The sequence below is a fragment of the Drosophila mauritiana genome, chromosome 2R (assembly GCF_004382145.1).
Source record: "Drosophila mauritiana strain mau12 chromosome 2R, ASM438214v1, whole genome shotgun sequence".
Classification (NCBI taxonomy): Eukaryota; Metazoa; Arthropoda; class Insecta; order Diptera; family Drosophilidae; genus Drosophila; species Drosophila mauritiana.
The window spans coordinates 12,222,333-12,241,415 of NC_046668.1; the positions used below are offsets into that span (position 1 = coordinate 12,222,333).

Consider the following 19,083-nt stretch of genomic DNA (forward strand, 5'->3'; position numbering starts at 1 on the left):
CTACGATATTCAAACGGAACGCGAGTGATAAAGCTTTAACTTAAGCTTTATTCCAAGCAGTAAAACATAAAAGTTTCAAGAACAATTTTTTGTGTGCAAAAAAAGAATTAAGCTCAAATTTTATTTCTTATCTTGAAAAGTAAGCATATACCGAAGTTGTACAATACATATGTATGTACAATGTACAGTAAGACATATAATATTGTATTTTTTTATAAATCTGAATATTCTTTAAACGCCCCCTGGCGGTCACTTTGGCAAGTGAGTTTGAATCCAACTTTTGGACAACGTAGCCCGGGTTCCTAGCGCGCTATGTCCTCCCAGCTGGAAAGCTACACCTCCGGCCAACTGTCACCATTCGCCAGCTGGTGCAACAGATGCTCGCCCAGCTGGAAGGACACGCACGTCAACCTGGTGGAGGCGCAAGCGCCGTGGCAGGTAAACAAACACCTGTGGCACTCGCGGCGAGGTAAACAAGTGCAGGGCGCAGAAGCGCCAAATGTCAGGGCACGCGCAATGGGCGGCCAGAAGAGTGCGGCAAATGGCCAAAAGGGAGGCACAAGAGTTGTCTCTTTCCGGCCAAAGGATGTTGGGTTAAAGAGCTTTAAGCTGGCCCAGAAACGTCAAAAGAAACGTCAAAACGGCCACGACAGTGTACAGAGAAAAGTTTTCGCTGGCCAACAACACACACACACGGAAAAGTGCTGGGTCGCGCGAGAAAACTGTGGAAAATTCATTTAAGAAATTGGAAAAACTCAGCAAATACAATGTACAGTGCTTGAGCGAGGGCGAGTATTGAGTAGCATCTGAAGGAATCCAGTGAAGACGCGGGTGGTATGCTACCGGATGGCCAGGGCAGGTGGCCAAAACCGAGCTAACGGGATATGTGGTGCAAACGTGGTGCGTGCGTGGTGCCAGTGAGTGTGTGAATGTGTGTGTGTGCAGCTGCAAAGTAGGCTAAGAAAATCGCAGAGCCTGGTATTTATGTCGCGCTCCCGCTGGATCGACCTCCATCATCAGCAGTTACTAGATCATTGGACTCCGAGGATAGCGCTGCTCAATCATCATGGCCTGGTCGCATCTCCTGGCCTGGTGGCGCCTCTGCTTGGGCCTGCTCTCCGTTCTGGTCTGTTTGGCACCGTGCGTCAATCTGCAGCCAGCCGAGAACATCAACTACAATCTGTGAGTTTTTCCGGGCATTTTCCCTGATTATCCCGACTAACGTAACTAACGCCATCATTTTCCACATCCAGCGTTCATTCGTGGGCCGACAAATTGGGCATGGAGCTGTTTCATCTGGGCGATTTCATCACCAGGCGCAAGGAGGTGCAAGAGGTGAGCTGCCGAGAGCATTTTATTGATTTTTCCGCGGCTCCGTTTTCCTCCATTTTCCCCACTCCCCCCCATTTTCCAAGCGCCCCCCGCTATTTATGTGCGCGTGTGTGTGTGTGTGTGTTTGTTTTCGGTTCTGTTTTTGTGCGCTCCTTGTTGACGTCTCTCTGAGGCTGAGACTTCGGCTCCGAATTTGGGTTAAAGGCCGCCCGAGCGGCAATTATAAAGAAATTGTAAAGCACCAGCCAGATGGGAAACTGTGCGGCAGTAGGTCGAAGAGCCAATTCTCTCGAAAAAACCAATTAATTAGCTGTTAATTATCACCTTGATTTCTAAATATAAACAAAAGTGTTCATTAAGGAAGTCAGGGAGTTATTAATGGGGTTAGTAGGTCAACAAGTATTTATTGTTTCAATGCTTAGCTTTAGTATTTACTTTCGTTTTCAATTTGCAACTTTTAATATTTATTAACTAGCTATGCCTTTATATATAAACCAATATTTAGATTTCTTGATATTTGGTAGATATTTCTAAGGAAGGGTATCCAAACGACTATGCTTAGCCATCTGCAGGTCCCTTCACCCCATATGAGGTCAGTTTGCTGTCCGGCACAGCTGGTTATTTATTTTTAGGCATCGCAATTGGATTTACAAATTAAATGTTTCTGCCCCACGAGTTGTAGCCGCACTTGTGCCAACTGCCTATAGTATTCCATATGCATGTGAATGGGTTTGTCTATAGGCCCTCGGGGGCTCTAATCTTGCTTAGCAGGGTGGTTCCGCCTATAATTTCTGGACACGTACTTATGACATGGCAATGGATTGGTGAAATAGACCCATTTTTCTTCTAACATCCGGTTAATACATATATGTACTTGGTTTTCCAACAGAGTTTCAAGGATGCAAAGGTCGTTTCGCGCAACGGCGCCTCTATCGTCGATTCGATGGCCAAGGAAATCGAAATGATGATGGACCTAAAAGTCAGTGCAGTGAGGGTAAGTAAATCCACGCAATAATATAGAAGAAAATCCTCTTAAAAAGCGATACCATCCCTAGCGAATCATGGACACGGCTGAGAACACGGCGTTGTCGCATCAGAACGACATGGCGGACAAGATGTTCTCCTATTATAGTGCCAAGGAGATGCTGGAGCCCGGCGATCCAGTACCGCCCATTCCCACACCGGCTCCCGACATGGATAAGGACATAGGCGAGCCGCTGATCTACGTCCAACCGAAGGTGGTGGTGCTGGAACCGCGTCCGGAGTTCCACAATACTCCGGTCAACTTTAGCGTCAGTTCGGTCCACGTGCCAGTCAATGTGTTCGATCGAGGTTTGGAATGATTATCATCATTGTAATCCGTATATCTCTTCTCTCCGCTCTACACCTATCTCTCTCTCTATATTTCTATCTCTCTTTTGCTCTGTGTAACTGTAACTGAAATTGCCGCCTCTCTGTGTTGTTCCTAATCAACGACCCTGTTTTTAAATGCTATGCGAATCGAGTTTGGGGATTTTTAATTGCATTGATATTAGAAATCGCGGATTAAGATAAGGATTTCAGATTTTTCTATTATCCTTACGTTAAAAGATCCTTGGATTATACGAAAGCTCCAGACTCGATCATCAGGGTTGCATTCAATGCTTTCAAATCAAACACAAGCTTAAAACCAACGAAACACTCTTTGTCTCTGTCTGGCTGCCAAAAAGTAGCGCCTTGAAACCGCCTCTAGCTAGCTAGCTCGCTCTCTATCTATCTCGCTCACTCGCTCCTTAGCTTTCTGCTAGCTCGCTTGACCGTAAAATTTGTATATTTTTTTTTTGTGTATGCCATATAAGCCTTGTATTGTAATGTGAAGATTATGATATAAAGCCGTAAGCTGCGCCTCCCTAATCATTTCTTTCCGAATTTCCAAACTGCTTGCGTCAATGCGTGCGAGGAACGCGTGCACGCGTCAAGCAGCGCATTGTGCCGCCCGGCCCACCCACCGTACCTAATGGTCCGCCGACCTTGACCTTGGCGATCCTTCCTGGCCGAAGGCGGTACAATGCGAACGTTGACGACGCGCTCGCGTTTTGCGCCAGGGAATGCTCCAAATATGCTATACAAAAATATTTTAAAGCGAATGCTCCGACACACGCGGAATGCTTGCCAAAAACCGTATAACACCCAACTTGTGCCACCAGAACACAAACCTAAATACAGAAAAAAAAATAATAAAATACCAGAGCCCGTAAAACTAAAGCTAGGATTAAGTGCACGTCAGCAGACGAGGAGAACTAATCGTGTTTCTTGCAAAATTTTTCCCGTTTCTTTCGACACAAAACAAAAACCAAAAACAAAATCCATAACACAACTAACAATCGATTACACTGACACAGCACCGGATGTGATAAAAGCAATTCAGTGGTCGGAGAATTTGGATCAGATATTCCGTGACAATTACAAAAACGATCCGACATTGTCGTGGCAATTCTTTGGCAGTTCGACTGGCTTTATGCGTCAATTCCCTGCATCGAAGTGGCGAAAGGACGTACCGGTCGATCTATACGATTGCCGACTACGCTCCTGGTACATGGAGGCGGCGACGAGTCCGAAGGATATTGTTATCCTGATGGATGGATCCGGTTCAATGTTGGGACAGAGGCTAGATATCGCAAAGCATGTTGTCAATACGATACTCGATACATTAGGTACAAATGACTTTGTGAACATCTTCACCTTTGATAAGGAAGTGAGCCCAGTCGTCCCATGTTTCGAAGACACACTGATTCAAGTATATATCGATTCTGTTTATGTTTATCAAATTTCTCCTCATTTAACGCATATTTGATTTCTTCTATCCCCCAAATCGAAAATTAATAACGAACATCACCACCAAATCCGAAATCTCAAAACAACAACACACTCAATTGATGCCACCGAATACGAATACAAAACACCAATCAACCAACTATCGAAATCCTCCAAAAACAAACAACACACCCGATACTCACCATATCCAGGCCAATCTGGGCAACATACGCGAACTGAAAGAAGGGATTGAACTGTTTAGACCCAAATCGATCGCCAATTATACCGCTGCATTGACAAAGGCATTCGAGCTATTGGAAGAGACCAAGTTGAGTTCGCGCGGGGCGCAGTGCAATCAGGCGATCATGATCATTGGCGACGGGGCGCCGGAGAACAATCGCGAGGTCTTCGAGTTGCACAATTGGCGGGACCCGCCGTACAAGCCGGTCCGTGTGTTCACCTACCTGATTGGCAAGGAGGTGGCCAATTGGGATGATATACGGTGGATGGCGTGCGAGAATCAGGGCTACTACGTCCACCTCAGCGACACCGCCGAGGTGCGCGAGATGGTCTTGAATTACATACCGGTTATGGCCAGGCCGCTCGTCCTGGGCAGGCACGATCATCCGGTGATTTGGTCGCAGGTCTATGCGGACATCGAGGTGGGTAGTGCCCCCAATAACCAAGGGGTGCCAATCTTTACTGCCATCCCTGCTCTTCCCTCTTATTCGGTTAGCAATGTTTTTTTCCCCAAAACTATCCCTCTTATGTGCGTAGGACACGAAGCTATCCGACTATCTGTGGGACATCAATCAGTGCGAGTACCAGAAGGCCGATGTCCTCGAGTATTGGCAGGTGCACGACCGGATGCTGGAGCCCAGCGAAATGCACCGCCGGAAGTACAGAAGGATGAAGGAGGTGGGTATCGATCTATCGATAAGTTCACAGTACATTGGGAAGTTCTTCAACTTTTTGAAAGGACTACTTTTGATTTCCAGTTTCAATTATATATTGATTTTATTCTGAATAGACCTGGAACCAGCCCGTGGACTCGAATGTGTACCAGTTCATGACCACCGTATCGATGCCCATCTACGATCGTCGCGAGAACGCGGTAAGTGAAACTGACCACAAATCGATCGAATCCCCTGGCGCGGGGGAGGCCTATCGAATCGAACTCAATCAAGCGAGTTAGCACTGCCAAATTCTTAGCGGAAATGAAAGAAATAACACTGAAATCAGAATCAGAATCAGCCGAGCCGCCGAAGCAGCGACGAATTCATTTTGCCCCCAAACTCATTACGATCGAAGCAAGAAATCGAAATACAGCAAAATCCAATCCGAACCCATCTATGTAACAACTCACTTTATACTACTACTACTACTACTACTACTGTATTAATAATTTATGCGTTATATATAAAACACTACTACCTACTACTACTACTACCAAACTATACACAACTATACCACAGAATATCACCGAAGAAGTTTTAATAAATGAAGCACTCTGGGAATTGCAAACACGTGAGGTACAAACTATAATGCCAAATTCTAACAAATAACAATCAAAACCAAACTTAATAAATTTCGAACGAAATTTTTGCGTATAACGTATTTACTGCTCTTGATAAAAGTTTTATATACGCCAATTAATTGCATTTCGTATTGAGCTCTACCTATATACTCGTATAAACATTATCCGTATATATATCTATATATATATATCAAATAAAGTAAACGATTTGTTATACTTTGCGCTACATACATGCATACCTAATCCATATTTAACCGATATATACTATAACTAACTATACTATGTATAACTCGTATATAAATCTAGCTAATATGGTCTAGGACCATGGCATTCTTTAGCAACCTTTTGACATTATAGTTGACCACGTACTGGGTTCAACCCGCTAAAATCGAAACCAAATCCAAAAGTATTCTCATGTAATAACGATATCAATTCGAATTGGTCCAGTAATTATCGATATATAGATATTGATTTTCTTTATATAACCGTACTCGTAATATTATGATACTTATTATAAACAATTATCGAATTATAGCTATGCCTAGTTGATTACCTAACGTATAAATAGAACATTTTATCTAGCATTTTGAGTAGTAGAATTTTCCATTTGTTGTTTTGACCAAGAAAGATTGGGTTGAGCCGCGATCGTCTAGACTCTGTATTAATACATATATAGTGCTAATTGGTAGTCCCGCCCCCTCCAAAAATAATGAAAAAAAAAGAAAACACCCCACCCGCTCCCCTAACAAATAAATGTTAGAATCCATTGATGTTTAGTAAGTACAATCATTGACAAAGCAAAAAGCAACCAAAATCGGAGAAATCCTAGGCTACTGCTGAGGACCTATAGAGCACACAAGAACAACCACAACAGATCAATTTATAAATATAAATATAAACACATAAAAATAGACACATCTCAGAGCCTCCCAAGCGAGAGGACCCCAATCCGCTGGAGTTTTTATACCCTTCTGCTGGACAGGATATGCATACGTATGTAGATGGTAGGGCCCAGATCAGATAGGATGGCAGGATCCTTAAGAGCACCCCGCCGCGCTTTCCGCCCACCGACACCGCCACGCCTCCAAGTCCACCCGCCCCTAGAATAACCCTACTTAAGTTGCTTTCGTTACTAGAAATTGATTTATTAAATACTACAAATACGAATTCACAGCTCATTAATCTAACGACCGATATAAATCCGGCTGCGAAAATAAACCTTCAAGTTGTGAGTAAATTGTATCTAAATCAAAAATCAAAAACAAAACCAAAAAAAAAAAACCAACAGCAAAATTTAATAAAATGCAAAAGCTCATCCTAAATTTTCCACTTTCGTTTGTCTAAGCCGCATGCGTGACTTGATCGAAATTGTTTGTTGCCTTTTGATTTCCACCTGATTTCATTGAGCACTGAGAAAATTGATTTCCCTACGTTTTATGTATTGCCTACTATCCATGCCACCAAAACCCCGCCCTCAGCCACGATGCAATGAGTTATGATTTAATTAGCCAGTCCGATCAAGTGCTTGGTACTAAACCGAATGATTTATTTCTTCTGCAATCCTAGACTAAGAACTCTCCGGCACTTTCTCTCTCTCTCTGTAACTGTGTGTGTAAAGCTTCGCTGAACGGACACTTCAAAACTGAACGATCGCTGATCGAGCTCCTTGTATGTCCTTGCCTCTGTAGCTCTTTATCTCTTCGGCATTTGGTATCTTGTAGATTTCCTGCCACCCACCACCCAAAATGATATTGTGAAGGGTATAAAAACTGTGAAAATGTACACACTGCCGAACACCGAAACACCAACAACGCAAACAAACAAACAAGCACAACTGTACTTCTTTGCAAAGAAGGCTCCTCCACACGTGTAAACAGCTTATTTCACACATTTTCAGTTCACAAACTCCCAAAAACCCGCATTTTTTGACAAGAATATTGTAAATTACACTCTCTGTCTATATTGTTTCATGGCTCAGCGAGCCTTCTTCTGACCTTAACCAAGTTTTTTAGTTCCACATTATGTTTTACACTGCCTACCAAAACTCAACGCTCTCATACGCTCTTAGTACTACTCTGCTAGCCATGTAATTAGCCGCTAAAAACAGAAAAACGCTTTACTAAATTCTTTGTAAACATCAATACAAGAAAACAAAAAGCAAAAAAAAAAATTTAATAATATACAAATCTTTGAAATCGACTTTCTTGACTGTACTCGTAAGTTCTTGCGTAGTAACGATGCTTCTCATATTTGCATTCGACATTGTTTCCGTTTTTGTTTTACATCTTTGTATTTTACTTTGAGATGCCCTAAGGCGTTTTGTACTAGCAATGCCATTTATCGAATTCAAATTTCAAATTCATTTTCCAGTATTTGATTAACATGCAAAACCAAAAATTAACTACCATTCTCTGTACTTGTAAAATTTAAAGTCCAACTTGTGTATATGTTTCGTTTTCACTCACTTGACCCAACACTTCTCTAAATATATATCTCAAAACTTCTCACGCACAGACTAGGATTGCGAATATATTGGGCGTGGCCGGCACGGATGTGCCCATCAATGAAATCAAAAAGCTGCTGTCGCCGTTCACGGTAAGTTCGGATCTCTAGAGTCCTGGATATGAACCCGACATAATCCATATCTATCCTTAGCTCGGCGTGAATGGCTATGCGTTTATAGTAACCAACAATGGTTATGTACTATTCCATCCAGACTTTCGTCCAATTGTAAGTAAAAACCTTTCGAAATCCTGAGTGAAAAACGTTTTGAATAATCCTTGGCTTTGAATTTCAGTTCCAAGGCTACATATTAAAGCCAGCATACAATAGCGTTGACATGATTGAAGTCGAGCTATTGGATGACGATCGACCCGCCAGAGACTTTAATCCAGTGCTGATGACGGTAAACCTTCCTTAAAGTTTTTCTATAACATATTTACATATTTAAATTCTTTATTAAACAGATAAGAGATTCTATAATCAATCAATCGACAGGCAGCAAATGGATGCTGGTCAAAAATCATTTCGATGAAATGGTAAGTGTTATGCACATAAAGTCTGAGTTATATTCTAAAGTTTGTTCCTAAATAACCTACAGAAACGGGTGGCACGCATAAAGCGACAATACTACTGGACGGCCATCAAGAAGACGCCCTTTACTCTGGTCATTTCCTATCCGGAGCAATACGGCGTGAGTCACATGGACATCCGAGCTGACCAGGAGATCCATCGCATAAGCATAAAGGGCACAAACTTGCGCAGCGTTTTCAGCGGCAAGCGGTGGAAAATTCATCCCGACTGGTGAGCCGACAACTAAACAATAAAACCAGGTTCAAACTAATTGGTTTATACGATGTTTTCAGGCTATTTTGCAAGCACAGCAACAGGACATTCAAAACGCCAGAGATCGAACTGCTGTACTTTCTCGAGCGTATGTCTGAGCCTGGCTGGCGATGGCCGGGAAGTCGGAGTGCTATGCCCCCGGAGCACGCGGCCGCCATGTTTTGTAAGTATAGTATATAGTACTCCCCCCACACCCACTTCCGGTTACATCCATTTCCGATACTCGGATACTCGATCGCTTCGATAAGCCGCCGCTTTCCCAGACTCTGTTATGCGTTTTTGTGTTTCGTTGATGTGCGAAAATTACGATTGCGATTTCAATGTTCATGCAAATTCACAGCTAACAACTCATCAACCGGCCGTTATCCATCAATCAATGAAAAAGAAAGCTACTATTGTGAGTAACGAATATCAAAAGTCATCTTAGTCACAGTTGTGCACACACAAAAATTAATCACAATCAATCGCACTCAGTAGCACCGTTCTCATTTCCGACCCACGCACCTGCACTTCCGGCGGAAATGCCCGTTAAAAGAATTCTGATCCCAGCTCATTTTCAAAACTTTAGACCCAAATGAAAGACCCAGTGAATTCTTTAGAATTTCTATTATAATTAAAAATCGATCGAAGTTATGGATCGAAATGGAGGCTTGCAAACACCAAATTGATTAGGCCACTGAAAACCTCCTTTACTTCTATAAGTTATCATTTCAATTAGCAAGTAGTGTCTGTAGTTAGCTGCGGAATTTGCACTCATATCGTTGCATGTCACAGAGGACTTTCTCATTGTTTAAGTATTATCTGAAAAGTATGCTCACATCAAGCTAAAAGTTTGGAGAAATGGAGCCAGTAATGCCACTGCAACCATTATCTAACCATGTTTACCGCTAATTTTGGATTCTTTTGACGCTGGCAATTTGATTTTCAGGCGATCGGCAGCTAATGCAGGCTCTGGTCTTCGATGCCCGAGTCACCGGGTGGTTCTCCAACAACACCAGCTTCAACTCCAAGGACGACAAGGGGTAAGTGGCGAGGATCGAGGATGGCTTGGGGATTGATTTTAAAGCAATGCTAGGCTTGACTCGTCAGACACCTTCAGTACAGTCAACGCCATGCACTCGCTCGTTTACGCACCGGAAATGCAGCACATATTAACCGTTTTTCATTTCTGTGTACGCCCTTCTTTTCTCACTTTTATTTGCATTTTATACCGATTCTTTGTGTCGTCCTTGTCGCTGTCGTTGAATGTCTTTCTCATATTGAATTTTTGCACCCACCACTCTAATACAACTCTACTCTATATATTGAATATGTCTATGAACTCTTGAATATCTCCTCAACGTGATACCACAAAACATAATGCCTCTCCATTATGAAATACCAAAACCATTCAAAACAAATCTAGCACAAGCGCATCAAGCCCAATAGCTGTTCTAATGGGTTTGCTGCCAAGGTAAACCACAATCAATTTACTACGATACTCACTCCTGTTAACTAGTCTAAGTCCAAATCATTGTTATTTGCCGCATTAAGTTGTCTGGCTTTTCTAACTCAATGCATCTATTTGCACAGAAACGAATTCAAGCAGCGTTTTGGCGTCACCGTCGCCTTTTTGGCCACCCACAGTGGTCTCACCCGCTGGCATGAGTTCCACTCGAATGCTGCCGAGGAATCCGGAGTCGGGTGAGTCAGAAGGGGGTAAATCCCCTGTACTTATGACGGGAATTCAGGCTATAATGGGAGTTCCACATGCAGCGAGACTTTCAGCCAAAATAACACGCGGGCCATCGATGAGATTTGGTACAAACGCGCAGTGGACCAACATTTTGTGCGGGAGGAGAGCTTCGTTTACTCCGTGCCCTTCGATGCGGGTGGTAAGTTGAGAGGTACCTCATCGTACATCATAATCTCACTTGACTTTCCAACTGCAGAAAGCAACTCAGAGATCCTGGTGACCGCCAGTCATGCCGTTTTCCACAATGAGGGCGGCAAGACTGCACCGGCGGCTGTTGTGGGCTTCCAGTTTCAGCACTCGGCGCTCTACAAGCTCTTCCACAACATCACCGGCAATGTGGGTTAGACTATCCTATTTGAAGAAACTTACTTATTATTGGTATATAAAAGGCCTGTGCCGTGGATGACAAAGACTGCTATATACTGGACAACAATGGCTATGTGATCATTTCGACGAGGGTCCACGAGACGGGGCGATTCTTTGGCGAGGTGAACGGAGCGATCATGAAGCGACTGCTGGAGGAGAATGTCTACAGGCAGGTCACCGTCTACGATTACCAGGCGGTGTGCTTCGAGTCCAAGAACGATAACAACGCCTCCAGCATGCTGCTTTCGGTAGGAATGGTTTGCTGGATTACATAGATCATCTCTCTAGTTTATATCCAAAATGAATATCTCATTCTAATAACCCACTACTTGTAGCCCCTGTTCCATCTGCTGCGCGTGGGCAAATGGCTGCTGCATACGGCGCTGTGGTATATTGTACAACTGTTGCAGTGGGCGCCCGGAGTGTCCAGCCACTATGCGGACATGTATGGCGACTCCAATGACACGGAGCCACCGCCGCCGGAGCCGCATCCGGAGCACCATGCCCGCAACGGCAATGGGCATGGGAAGAAGGACGATGACCTCTGGCTGCGCTACTTGACACTCCATCGCACCCGGCTCAAGCCGTGCGACATGAAGCGCGATCTGTACACGCTGTTCAACGAGAAGGACAACGTTGTCTACAATATGACAGCCCATGCATGTGAGCGGCCATTTGTCGTCCTGCCCATCCCGTTCAGCAACCTCATCCTGCTGGTCATCGACCAGCTGTGTCCCAGGGACGGCTCCGTCGTCCTCACGGTCAATCCGCAGCCGATCGACTACCATCTGTCGGTCAACGATTCGCTGGCCTGCTACAAGCAGGCTCGCGAGTTCAACCGCATGCGACCCCACAGCTGCATCAGTCGGCACGCGAACGTAAGTCCTTCGGGGTCCTTGGGGCTCTTGGGGTTTAGGGTAGTCCTTGGTAGGACTTGGGCAATCAAAGTTTGTGGCAGAGGAAGGTACAATATAATTAGCTATAACCTTTAACCGGAACAGCTAAAGGTTTGGCTCATTAACTATGTTCATATAAAAACCCTTGAAAGCTAATGTAAAGTACCTTCCCCTTTGCCCAACGACTTGTTGGGGAATCCCTCCTTCTGACCACCTGATCTAATTCACCTTTGGTTTCCCATTCCAGGAGAGCGGCATTAAGCTGTGCGGAAAGGCCTGCTCCGTGTACGCGAACCTGGGGCTGCTGCTCCTCTGCCACATACTGAGTCGCTGGCTGTAACGGCGGACGATGGATTTAGCTTAGATCTAGGCAATATGTTTTTGTATTATATACGAAGGGCAATCCAGGAGGTGGGAAAATTTTTTACTCTAACGCTTGAGCGCAGTTCAATATTTTTGGTCACCTAGAGAAACTTTTCCAAATTAGTTCTTAAGTAGCTAAATACGAGTATCCGTATCCGCGACCGAATCCGGAAGCGGATCCGCATCAGCGAACGCGGACAGTGTGTGCCGCCTATGACGGACTGGGCGCAGGGCTTATGGTAGACCTTCCAATAGACAGGACAAAAACATATATTTACTGCATTAACATATGAATATAAATATTATATATTGTATAACTGAAAATTCCAACAACGGCCTTAAACGACTTGCAACCTTCAAGTAAGCTGAATGCAAAGCGCTGTCATCCAGGCGACAAAACTTATGGCACACACTGTACCCAATGCCGACTACTGCCCATGGTTATGCGTGTGTGTGTGAGTGAGTGAGTGTGTGTGTGGTGTGTGTGCATGTGTGAAAGTTAGTCCTAATCTAAGAAGGCCACATTTGTAAGTAACACCTAGCTACGAGTTTATGTTTAAAGAACGGATCAAGAAACCTATCGGTAAAGGCGAATAATGGAACCATTTAATTATATATACACACTCATACGATAATACGATATATACCTACGAGTACGCCCGGTACTGTACATGCTAACTAATTTAAGTAGCTTTTGTATATTTGCTTAGCCTAGCCCAGAGAAAAACTAACCGAAAGTTCAGCCTCGGAGCCTTGGAAAACTACATACTTTTTATAGACATTCGTTAAAAAAGACATTGTAGGCCACTCGAGAACAAGCAAAACCAAAAAGAGATCAGATTTAAAGGCATTGTTTTTATATACACTGATGATGACGATACCTAGCATTACCCACAAGTACCTACATACATATATGAGAAATACTTTTTATTACTAACTACTTGATACGAGCCACAGAACTGAGCCGAGGTCAGAGACGATTGAGTAAGCGCAGCAGCATCTAGCGACTAAATTATTAATAATACTACACTTAAACCATTGACTAGTTGAAATTTACCATGACAAACTATCGTACATCTAGACAAACAAACTCTCAGCCGAGAGGATATCTTCTCCGATCGGAACAGAACTCGCTAAGCTTTAGCCCCCACATTTTCCCATGGTAGTGTAATCAACTTGTGCCATTCGAACTGCCTAGAATTTGTTATTAACTATTTAATATGGAATCGGAAGTCCGTTTAAACCCCTCGCAGGTTGTCTCACCACCCCCTAATCATTTTTACATTTCGATTGAAAGTAGGGTAAAGCAGATATCAAACTATGCCAAGCTTGCAGGCCTCTTCTTCACCAGAACATTTAGCCCGATCTCAAGTTTAAACTCTCCTCACAGACACAAACGAAACAAAAGATACAAACACACTCGCTGGCAGCCACAATTGTACTACATACATAAACATATTTCGAATTCAATCAAATACAAGTAAAACCATTTGTCTAATGTGCTAAAAGAAGAAACTGATAATAAACACAAGATAATTTCGAAAATCAAAACGATTGTTTTGCTGGGCGGTCAAATGGAAAAGAGGAGTCGGGTTTTTTGAAATATTTGTTATGCTTAACAATTTATTTTAACACAAGTTTATAGTATTTTACACAACTTTCATAGTATTACAAAAATGCCTTAAGTTGATAATTAAAACCTAATTTTGCTAAATGACAAGTTTTTTTTTGACCAAACTTTCTTTTCAGCTTTTCAGTAGATGCCGTGGTTTAACATAAATAGTGTATCAGTTTTTAGCATTATCATTTAGCTCGATCGTATTATTGTAAATATATGTGCTGAAGTGGTAGACAGTTCTACATAATGCATTTCGTATGTAAAGCAGTGACTTCCAAATAATTCGCGAATTATGTATGTCTACGCCGCATGCAAACGAATTAATAAACGTATTTTACAAGACAATGTGTAAAAAAATTAAAGAATCTAAAAGATAGGTTAGAAATATAAAATGAAGTCTCTGTTTTGAAATCTCAATTCACAAAAGTAAACGTCAGGAATTAACGATCAATTTGACGAACTCATATGGAGTGCACCCTTTTTTGGAAAAAGGTTCGCCGGCGCTTAGGTGGAGTAGTCGACGGCTCCGCTGCCGTTCTGCTGCATGCGGACGGACCGACGACGGGTCAGGATGCGGCCCGGTGCCGCCGGAGCAGCTGGATCGCCGCCCTCAACTGGGACACCCACTGGCACTCCCGTTTCCGGGAGTATTCCCGTATTGCTGTTATTAACCGCCGCAGCGGCGGCAGCAGCCTCTTCGCTCGCCATTCCGGCCACAGCGTTGTCCACGATCATGGGGACGGCCACTGGCGTTGTAACGGGCTGATGATCCTCCTCCAGCTGGGAGTTGCGACGCGTGGTAATGCCTCGCAGCTTGGACTTTTTGGGCGGCAGAGTACGTGGGGCGGTAACTTCCCTGATGGGAGGTGCTTCCTGGACGTTATTTCCTACTGGAGTGGGAGTCGGCACCACCACTACCGTTGGAGGGGTCTCCTCCTCTTGGTAGTTTCGCTTGCGGGCTAATCGCGCTGCATTTCCGTTCATATTGCTGCCATCATCCGATGGTGGTATCTGTGGCACGGCCGCGATCTGTTCGTTGTTGGTATTGCCATTGTAACAATCCGGATTCGTTGGGTTATTCGCCATGCAAGCGTCCTCGTGAATGGTCTCTAGCTTGTTTATCGTCTTGTTGGTGCCGCCGTTGGTGGCAGCCGCAGGAGCCACAACCTCATCCTTGATGGCCTGTTTTAACTGGGCGTTCTCCTTCTCAAGCGCTTGTATGCGATCGCGTGTGGTCTTTAGTTCTTGCTGCAAAAACAGAATGGTGCTCTGCATGCCCTCCACATCCTCGTCCAGCTCCTGCAGAAAGTCGTCCAACTCTAAAGGGTGAAGGAGTTTACATATCTATAAGTTCCGAACCCAATTCTAATTGAGATTTAACCTACCTGACTGCGATTTCTTGACCTCTTCGCTGAAGCTCTTCTGCATGGCCAGTTCGGTCTCCAGCTTGGCCAGTCTGCCGTTGGAGGTCATCTTGCCCAGCTCCTCGTTCTCCTGATAGAGCAGTCGGCACTTGGCCATTAGGCGTTTGCCGGTATTAGAGTCCGGCGTGAACTTCCAGGCGGACAGCTCGTTCTGGGTCTCCTCCAGCTTGGCCTTGGTGGCCTTAAGTTCCTTCTTTAGCCGTTCGAACAGGAGATTGACCGCAGGATCGAGTAGAGCAGTGCGCAATGCCAGGGCAGTCGGCGCCTGTTGGGCCTTGTACTCGGCAATTTGGCTCTAAAGGGGATAAGATATACATTAGTATTTGAGGAATTTGTGTAGATCAAAGCGAGTACTTACCACATAGTCCTGGAATTCCTGCTCCTTGTTGGCCAGCCGTCGCATGAGGATCTTCTCGCGTCGCTGGGCGTCCGCGCATTGCTGAGCCATGCGGACCTGTTCCAGCTTGAGATTCTCGATCTCATCTGCGAATCGAAGAATAGGGATTAGCTAATAATAGGGTCTAGATAACGGGCGTTCCAAGCTAAGAGAGCCACTGTCTTTTTTTTCTGGTTCGCACACGAGATATAACAATATCGTACTATATATACATAGATATTTTACAAGTTCTTAATGGGCAAGGCAAAGTGTTTGTTTTTTAGGTGGAACTTAATACGAAATCATACCAATGCGTTGCAATCATTCGTGTAAGTTCGTGACATGGTCGGTGGAAAAGGCCGCATCCCGTCGTCAATCTCTGGCTGATAATGATATTGATTTAGATTTTGATTCGATGCGAGGGTCACAACTTGAACCACTTGAACTTGGACACGATATCGATGTCGGTATCGAATTCGCTTGCGGTTTGGATTTCGATTTCGATTGCTTCGTTATCTCTGGCATTATCATTGGCACTTGAATAACTTGAACACCTGCCATTATTTGCATTTTGATTTCTTGCTTTTGCTTTTGCTTATGCATTTGCATTTGCATCGAACTTGATTGGCGATTGAATTTGAATCTTCGCGGCATTTTCGAACTTGCATACACTGTGGAAAACAACGACGACTGATTGGTATACATATTTTTTGTGGCAAAACTGAAAATATTTTTGAAAAACACTTGCAAAAAACTCGACGCACACACAATGGGCTTTCGGAAGCTTTTTCGTATGCCTATGCATGTATGTATGTATGCATTTCAAAAGCTTTTCCCCTTCTCTTTTTTGCGGCATTTTCGAACACTCTTTTGTCATACAAAAAGTTTATTGACTTTGCATTTTTTGTTGTATTTGTTGTGCAAACACGTACATAAATAACTTCGTATTTGTATTTACTTAGCCGAGCAATTATTTTATATTTATATATATATATATATATTTTTTTTTTTGATCGGAGCAAACAAATGTGTGCATGTGCGTGTGTCCCACATTGCATGTTAATTGATTGATTGGCGGCCAATTAAGCGTTTAAAAATCAATTAAGTAAGCCTAACAATTGTGAATATACACACTCACACACACATGTTCGCCGTATTTTGGCGCCATTTATTTAAACATTTGTATTTGATTGAACACACGAGGCAATTGTTTTTTTTTTCATTTGACGCTCACTTCTTCAACACAATTTCAACAGAAAAACAATTTCAACTTTATTTTCTCTTTGGTTATGCACTGTCACATATTCAATTGATTATTTAATATTATTATTTATATTTAGGCGCGACGAAAAGAGCGAGGGGGCGTGAAGAGAGTAAAAGATTGGTCCAGGGGGGTGGGGCAGGGGACGCAGACACGTTGGCTCTCTTCTTCTCCTCTCCACTTCTCTGCTTCTTCTTCTTCTTCTGCGGGCACGTAGGCAAACGAAAAGTGGTCGCAAAACGAAAACTGTACACCGCAAAAACGACGAAAAACGAGGAAAATCTCCGATTAGGATTCTTTACTATTATTACTTGATATGATCTATATTCATTTGATGTTATTATCAGCCCGGTTTTCTCTTTAAGATTATATAAAATCTTAAACTTTACGTCGTAAACCTTATCATCTCATGATTCATTTTATAATTTTTTAATTAAGTACGATTACTTTCAATATTAAAGCTTTGCTCAGCTTACTGGTTATAATTGGTTACGATTCTCATATATTATTAATGATTATTCAACTCATATTTTATATTTTAGATAGTTCTGTTGCACAACACTTTGTAATCACTTGATAACTTCTGGCATCAGTGGCCTTTCAACTTAGTTCATATTTAGGTATTAGAGATTATTATATGCATTGTCCTTTGAAAGCACTTTCACTACATTCGACGGTTTGCTCGAGGTGGTGTTGAAAAAAATAAATAAATAAAGTTAACCAAAACGCCGCTGAAAGAATGTTCGTTGCAAAGAGTGTTCGCTTCGATTCGATTCACATAATATATACGTTGAGTTCTTTTCCGAGTGTTTTTCATAAACAAATTCAAATGACACAAGAAACCCAAGTGGAGTGGGGGGCAGAAATAAACTAAATGACTACGTTTACTTGTTGTTTATATTGCATTATTTTATACAATTTACACAGAGTCAACACTTTTGATCGTGGTTTTTTCCTTCTTTTCTTTTCTTTTTTGTTGGTATTCGAAACGAGTATGTATGTAGTATATAGGGGGTATTATATAGATCAGATAGATCTCTGATCAGATAGCAGTGTACCAAAATGTGCAAAATACCTTCGAGCAAGCGCTGTCGCTGTTCGGCGGCTGCAACAGCCTCTGCAACAGCTGCTGCGTGTTGCTGCTGCTGCTGTTGTTGCTGCTGCTGCAAGTGTTGCTGTTGCTGCTGCTGCTCCTGATGGTGATGATGGTGCGGATGCGGATGGTGATGATGATGGTGGTCCTCCAAGCCGGAGGGCGTTGGGGAGGCGGGGCCGCCAGTGGCCCCACTGTTTTGGCTGCTGTTTAGGATATTTAGGTTTTGCTCGTATTTGGTCGGGGGCATTTTGTCGTAACTGTTCATACAGGGTCTTTGATCGTCCATAGTCATTGCAGCGACACTCATTATTTGGATATTAAAAAGCTGTGCTTGTTACTCTTGCTGTTGTTGTTGCGGGTCCTTTGCTGGCGTTGTTGTTGCTGTTGCTTTTCATAGGGGCCGCTCGCTCGCTCACACACACGCACGCAAACACACACACACACAGGCGCTCTCTCCCTCTCCAATACCACACGCACACACAGGCAAGCTCTCGCTCACACCAATGGCGACGCGTATGGCGAACGTTTTGCAAAACGTCGATTTCGCGTACTTTTCGCGCTTGCTCAACGCTTAATTAATGATTTATCGCTTGATTGTCCTTTAATTCACACTTTTCATATGTTTTCGGTCGTTTGGGCTCACTTTTACGGCGATATTTCTTAATTTTTCTGCGCTGCGAGCTGATTTCTCGTTTGCTGCTGTTAACTGTTGTTCGCAATCCAACATGGCGTCGCTGGAAAATACCAAATTTGCCATCGCATCGAATGCAGACCTGGGGTGCGTGACTCGGATATGGGGCAGCGGAGACTCCAACCAGGTCTGTTCACACTGCCACAAGATGTAAATTTTGATTAATAATTATTAGATACAAAATTTGTTTAACTTCTAAGTCACACTGATTATTTTCCTTCTTACGGCTAACGCAATAACTCTACATGCA

At 43.4% G+C, this 19,083-nt stretch overlaps 2 protein-coding genes across 11 annotated transcripts; one reads left to right on the top strand and one right to left on the bottom strand.

Moving 5' to 3' along the window:
• Positions 1 to 669: 669 nt before the first annotated feature.
• LOC117135624 (voltage-dependent calcium channel subunit alpha-2/delta-3) lies at positions 670 to 12,747 on the top strand. 8 transcript variants are annotated; one of them, XM_033295986.1, is made up of 24 exons: positions 670 to 1,182; positions 1,254 to 1,335; positions 2,222 to 2,326; positions 2,388 to 2,664; positions 3,714 to 4,108; positions 4,338 to 4,787; positions 4,903 to 5,043; positions 5,156 to 5,239; positions 5,601 to 5,657; positions 8,177 to 8,257; positions 8,318 to 8,392; positions 8,460 to 8,567; positions 8,629 to 8,700; positions 8,763 to 8,965; positions 9,028 to 9,170; positions 9,348 to 9,404; positions 9,936 to 10,029; positions 10,413 to 10,460; positions 10,580 to 10,690; positions 10,763 to 10,881; positions 10,939 to 11,078; positions 11,132 to 11,356; positions 11,444 to 11,986; positions 12,252 to 12,747. In XM_033295986.1, exons 1-24 carry the CDS (start codon positions 1,067 to 1,069, stop codon positions 12,342 to 12,344), a joined length of 3,819 nt encoding a protein of 1,272 aa, XP_033151877.1. In that variant the 5' UTR covers positions 670 to 1,066; the 3' UTR covers positions 12,345 to 12,747. The 8 variants fall into 8 exon arrangements, with proteins under 8 accessions (XP_033151877.1, XP_033151879.1, XP_033151881.1 ...); XM_033295987.1 differs by lacking the exon at positions 5,601 to 5,657 and adding an exon at positions 6,837 to 6,890 and having other exon boundaries at positions 1,067 to 1,182; positions 12,252 to 12,344; XM_033295988.1 differs by lacking the exon at positions 10,413 to 10,460.
• A 1,245-nt stretch (positions 12,748 to 13,992) lies between these two features.
• On the bottom strand, positions 13,993 to 18,860 carry LOC117135626 (pre-mRNA-splicing regulator female-lethal(2)D). 3 transcript variants are annotated; one of them, XM_033295997.1, is made up of 5 exons: positions 18,786 to 18,860; positions 16,094 to 16,456; positions 15,768 to 15,892; positions 15,371 to 15,704; positions 13,995 to 15,304 (listed from the first exon to the last, which is right to left on the bottom strand). In XM_033295997.1, exons 3-5 carry the CDS (start codon positions 15,855 to 15,857, stop codon positions 14,490 to 14,492), a joined length of 1,239 nt encoding a protein of 412 aa, XP_033151888.1. In that variant the 5' UTR covers positions 15,858 to 15,892; positions 16,094 to 16,456; positions 18,786 to 18,860; the 3' UTR covers positions 13,995 to 14,489. The 3 variants fall into 3 exon arrangements, with proteins under 3 accessions (XP_033151885.1, XP_033151888.1, XP_033151887.1); XM_033295994.1 differs by lacking the exons at positions 16,094 to 16,456; positions 18,786 to 18,860 and adding an exon at positions 18,122 to 18,550 and having other exon boundaries at positions 13,993 to 15,304; XM_033295996.1 differs by lacking the exon at positions 18,786 to 18,860 and having other exon boundaries at positions 16,094 to 18,092.
• Positions 18,861 to 19,083: the final 223 nt, after the last annotated feature.

What these genes read in the sequence shown, in the direction of transcription:
- LOC117135624 (XM_033295986.1), top strand. Translation starts at nt 1,067, where the DNA reads ATGGCCTGGTCGCATCTCCTGGCCTGGTGGCGCCTCTGCTTGGGCCTG. An exon ending in TTAATCCAGTGCTGATGACG is followed by an intron (nt 8,568 to 8,628) that starts GTAAACCTTCCT and finishes TTTATTAAACAG; the next exon opens with ATAAGAGATTCTATAATCAA. An exon ending in AACTCCAAGGACGACAAGGG is followed by an intron (nt 10,030 to 10,412) that starts GTAAGTGGCGAG and finishes AAACAAATCTAG; the next exon opens with CACAAGCGCATCAAGCCCAA.
- LOC117135626 (XM_033295994.1), bottom strand. Translation starts at nt 18,449, where the DNA reads ATGAGTGTCGCTGCAATGACTATGGACGATCAAAGACCCTGTATGAAC. An exon ending in GCGACAGCGCTTGCTCGAAG is followed by an intron (nt 15,893 to 18,121) that starts GTATTTTGCACA and finishes TTCGATTCGCAG; the next exon opens with ATGAGATCGAGAATCTCAAG. An exon ending in GGTCAAGAAATCGCAGTCAG is followed by an intron (nt 15,305 to 15,370) that starts GTAGGTTAAATC and finishes TTCACCCTTTAG; the next exon opens with AGTTGGACGACTTTCTGCAG.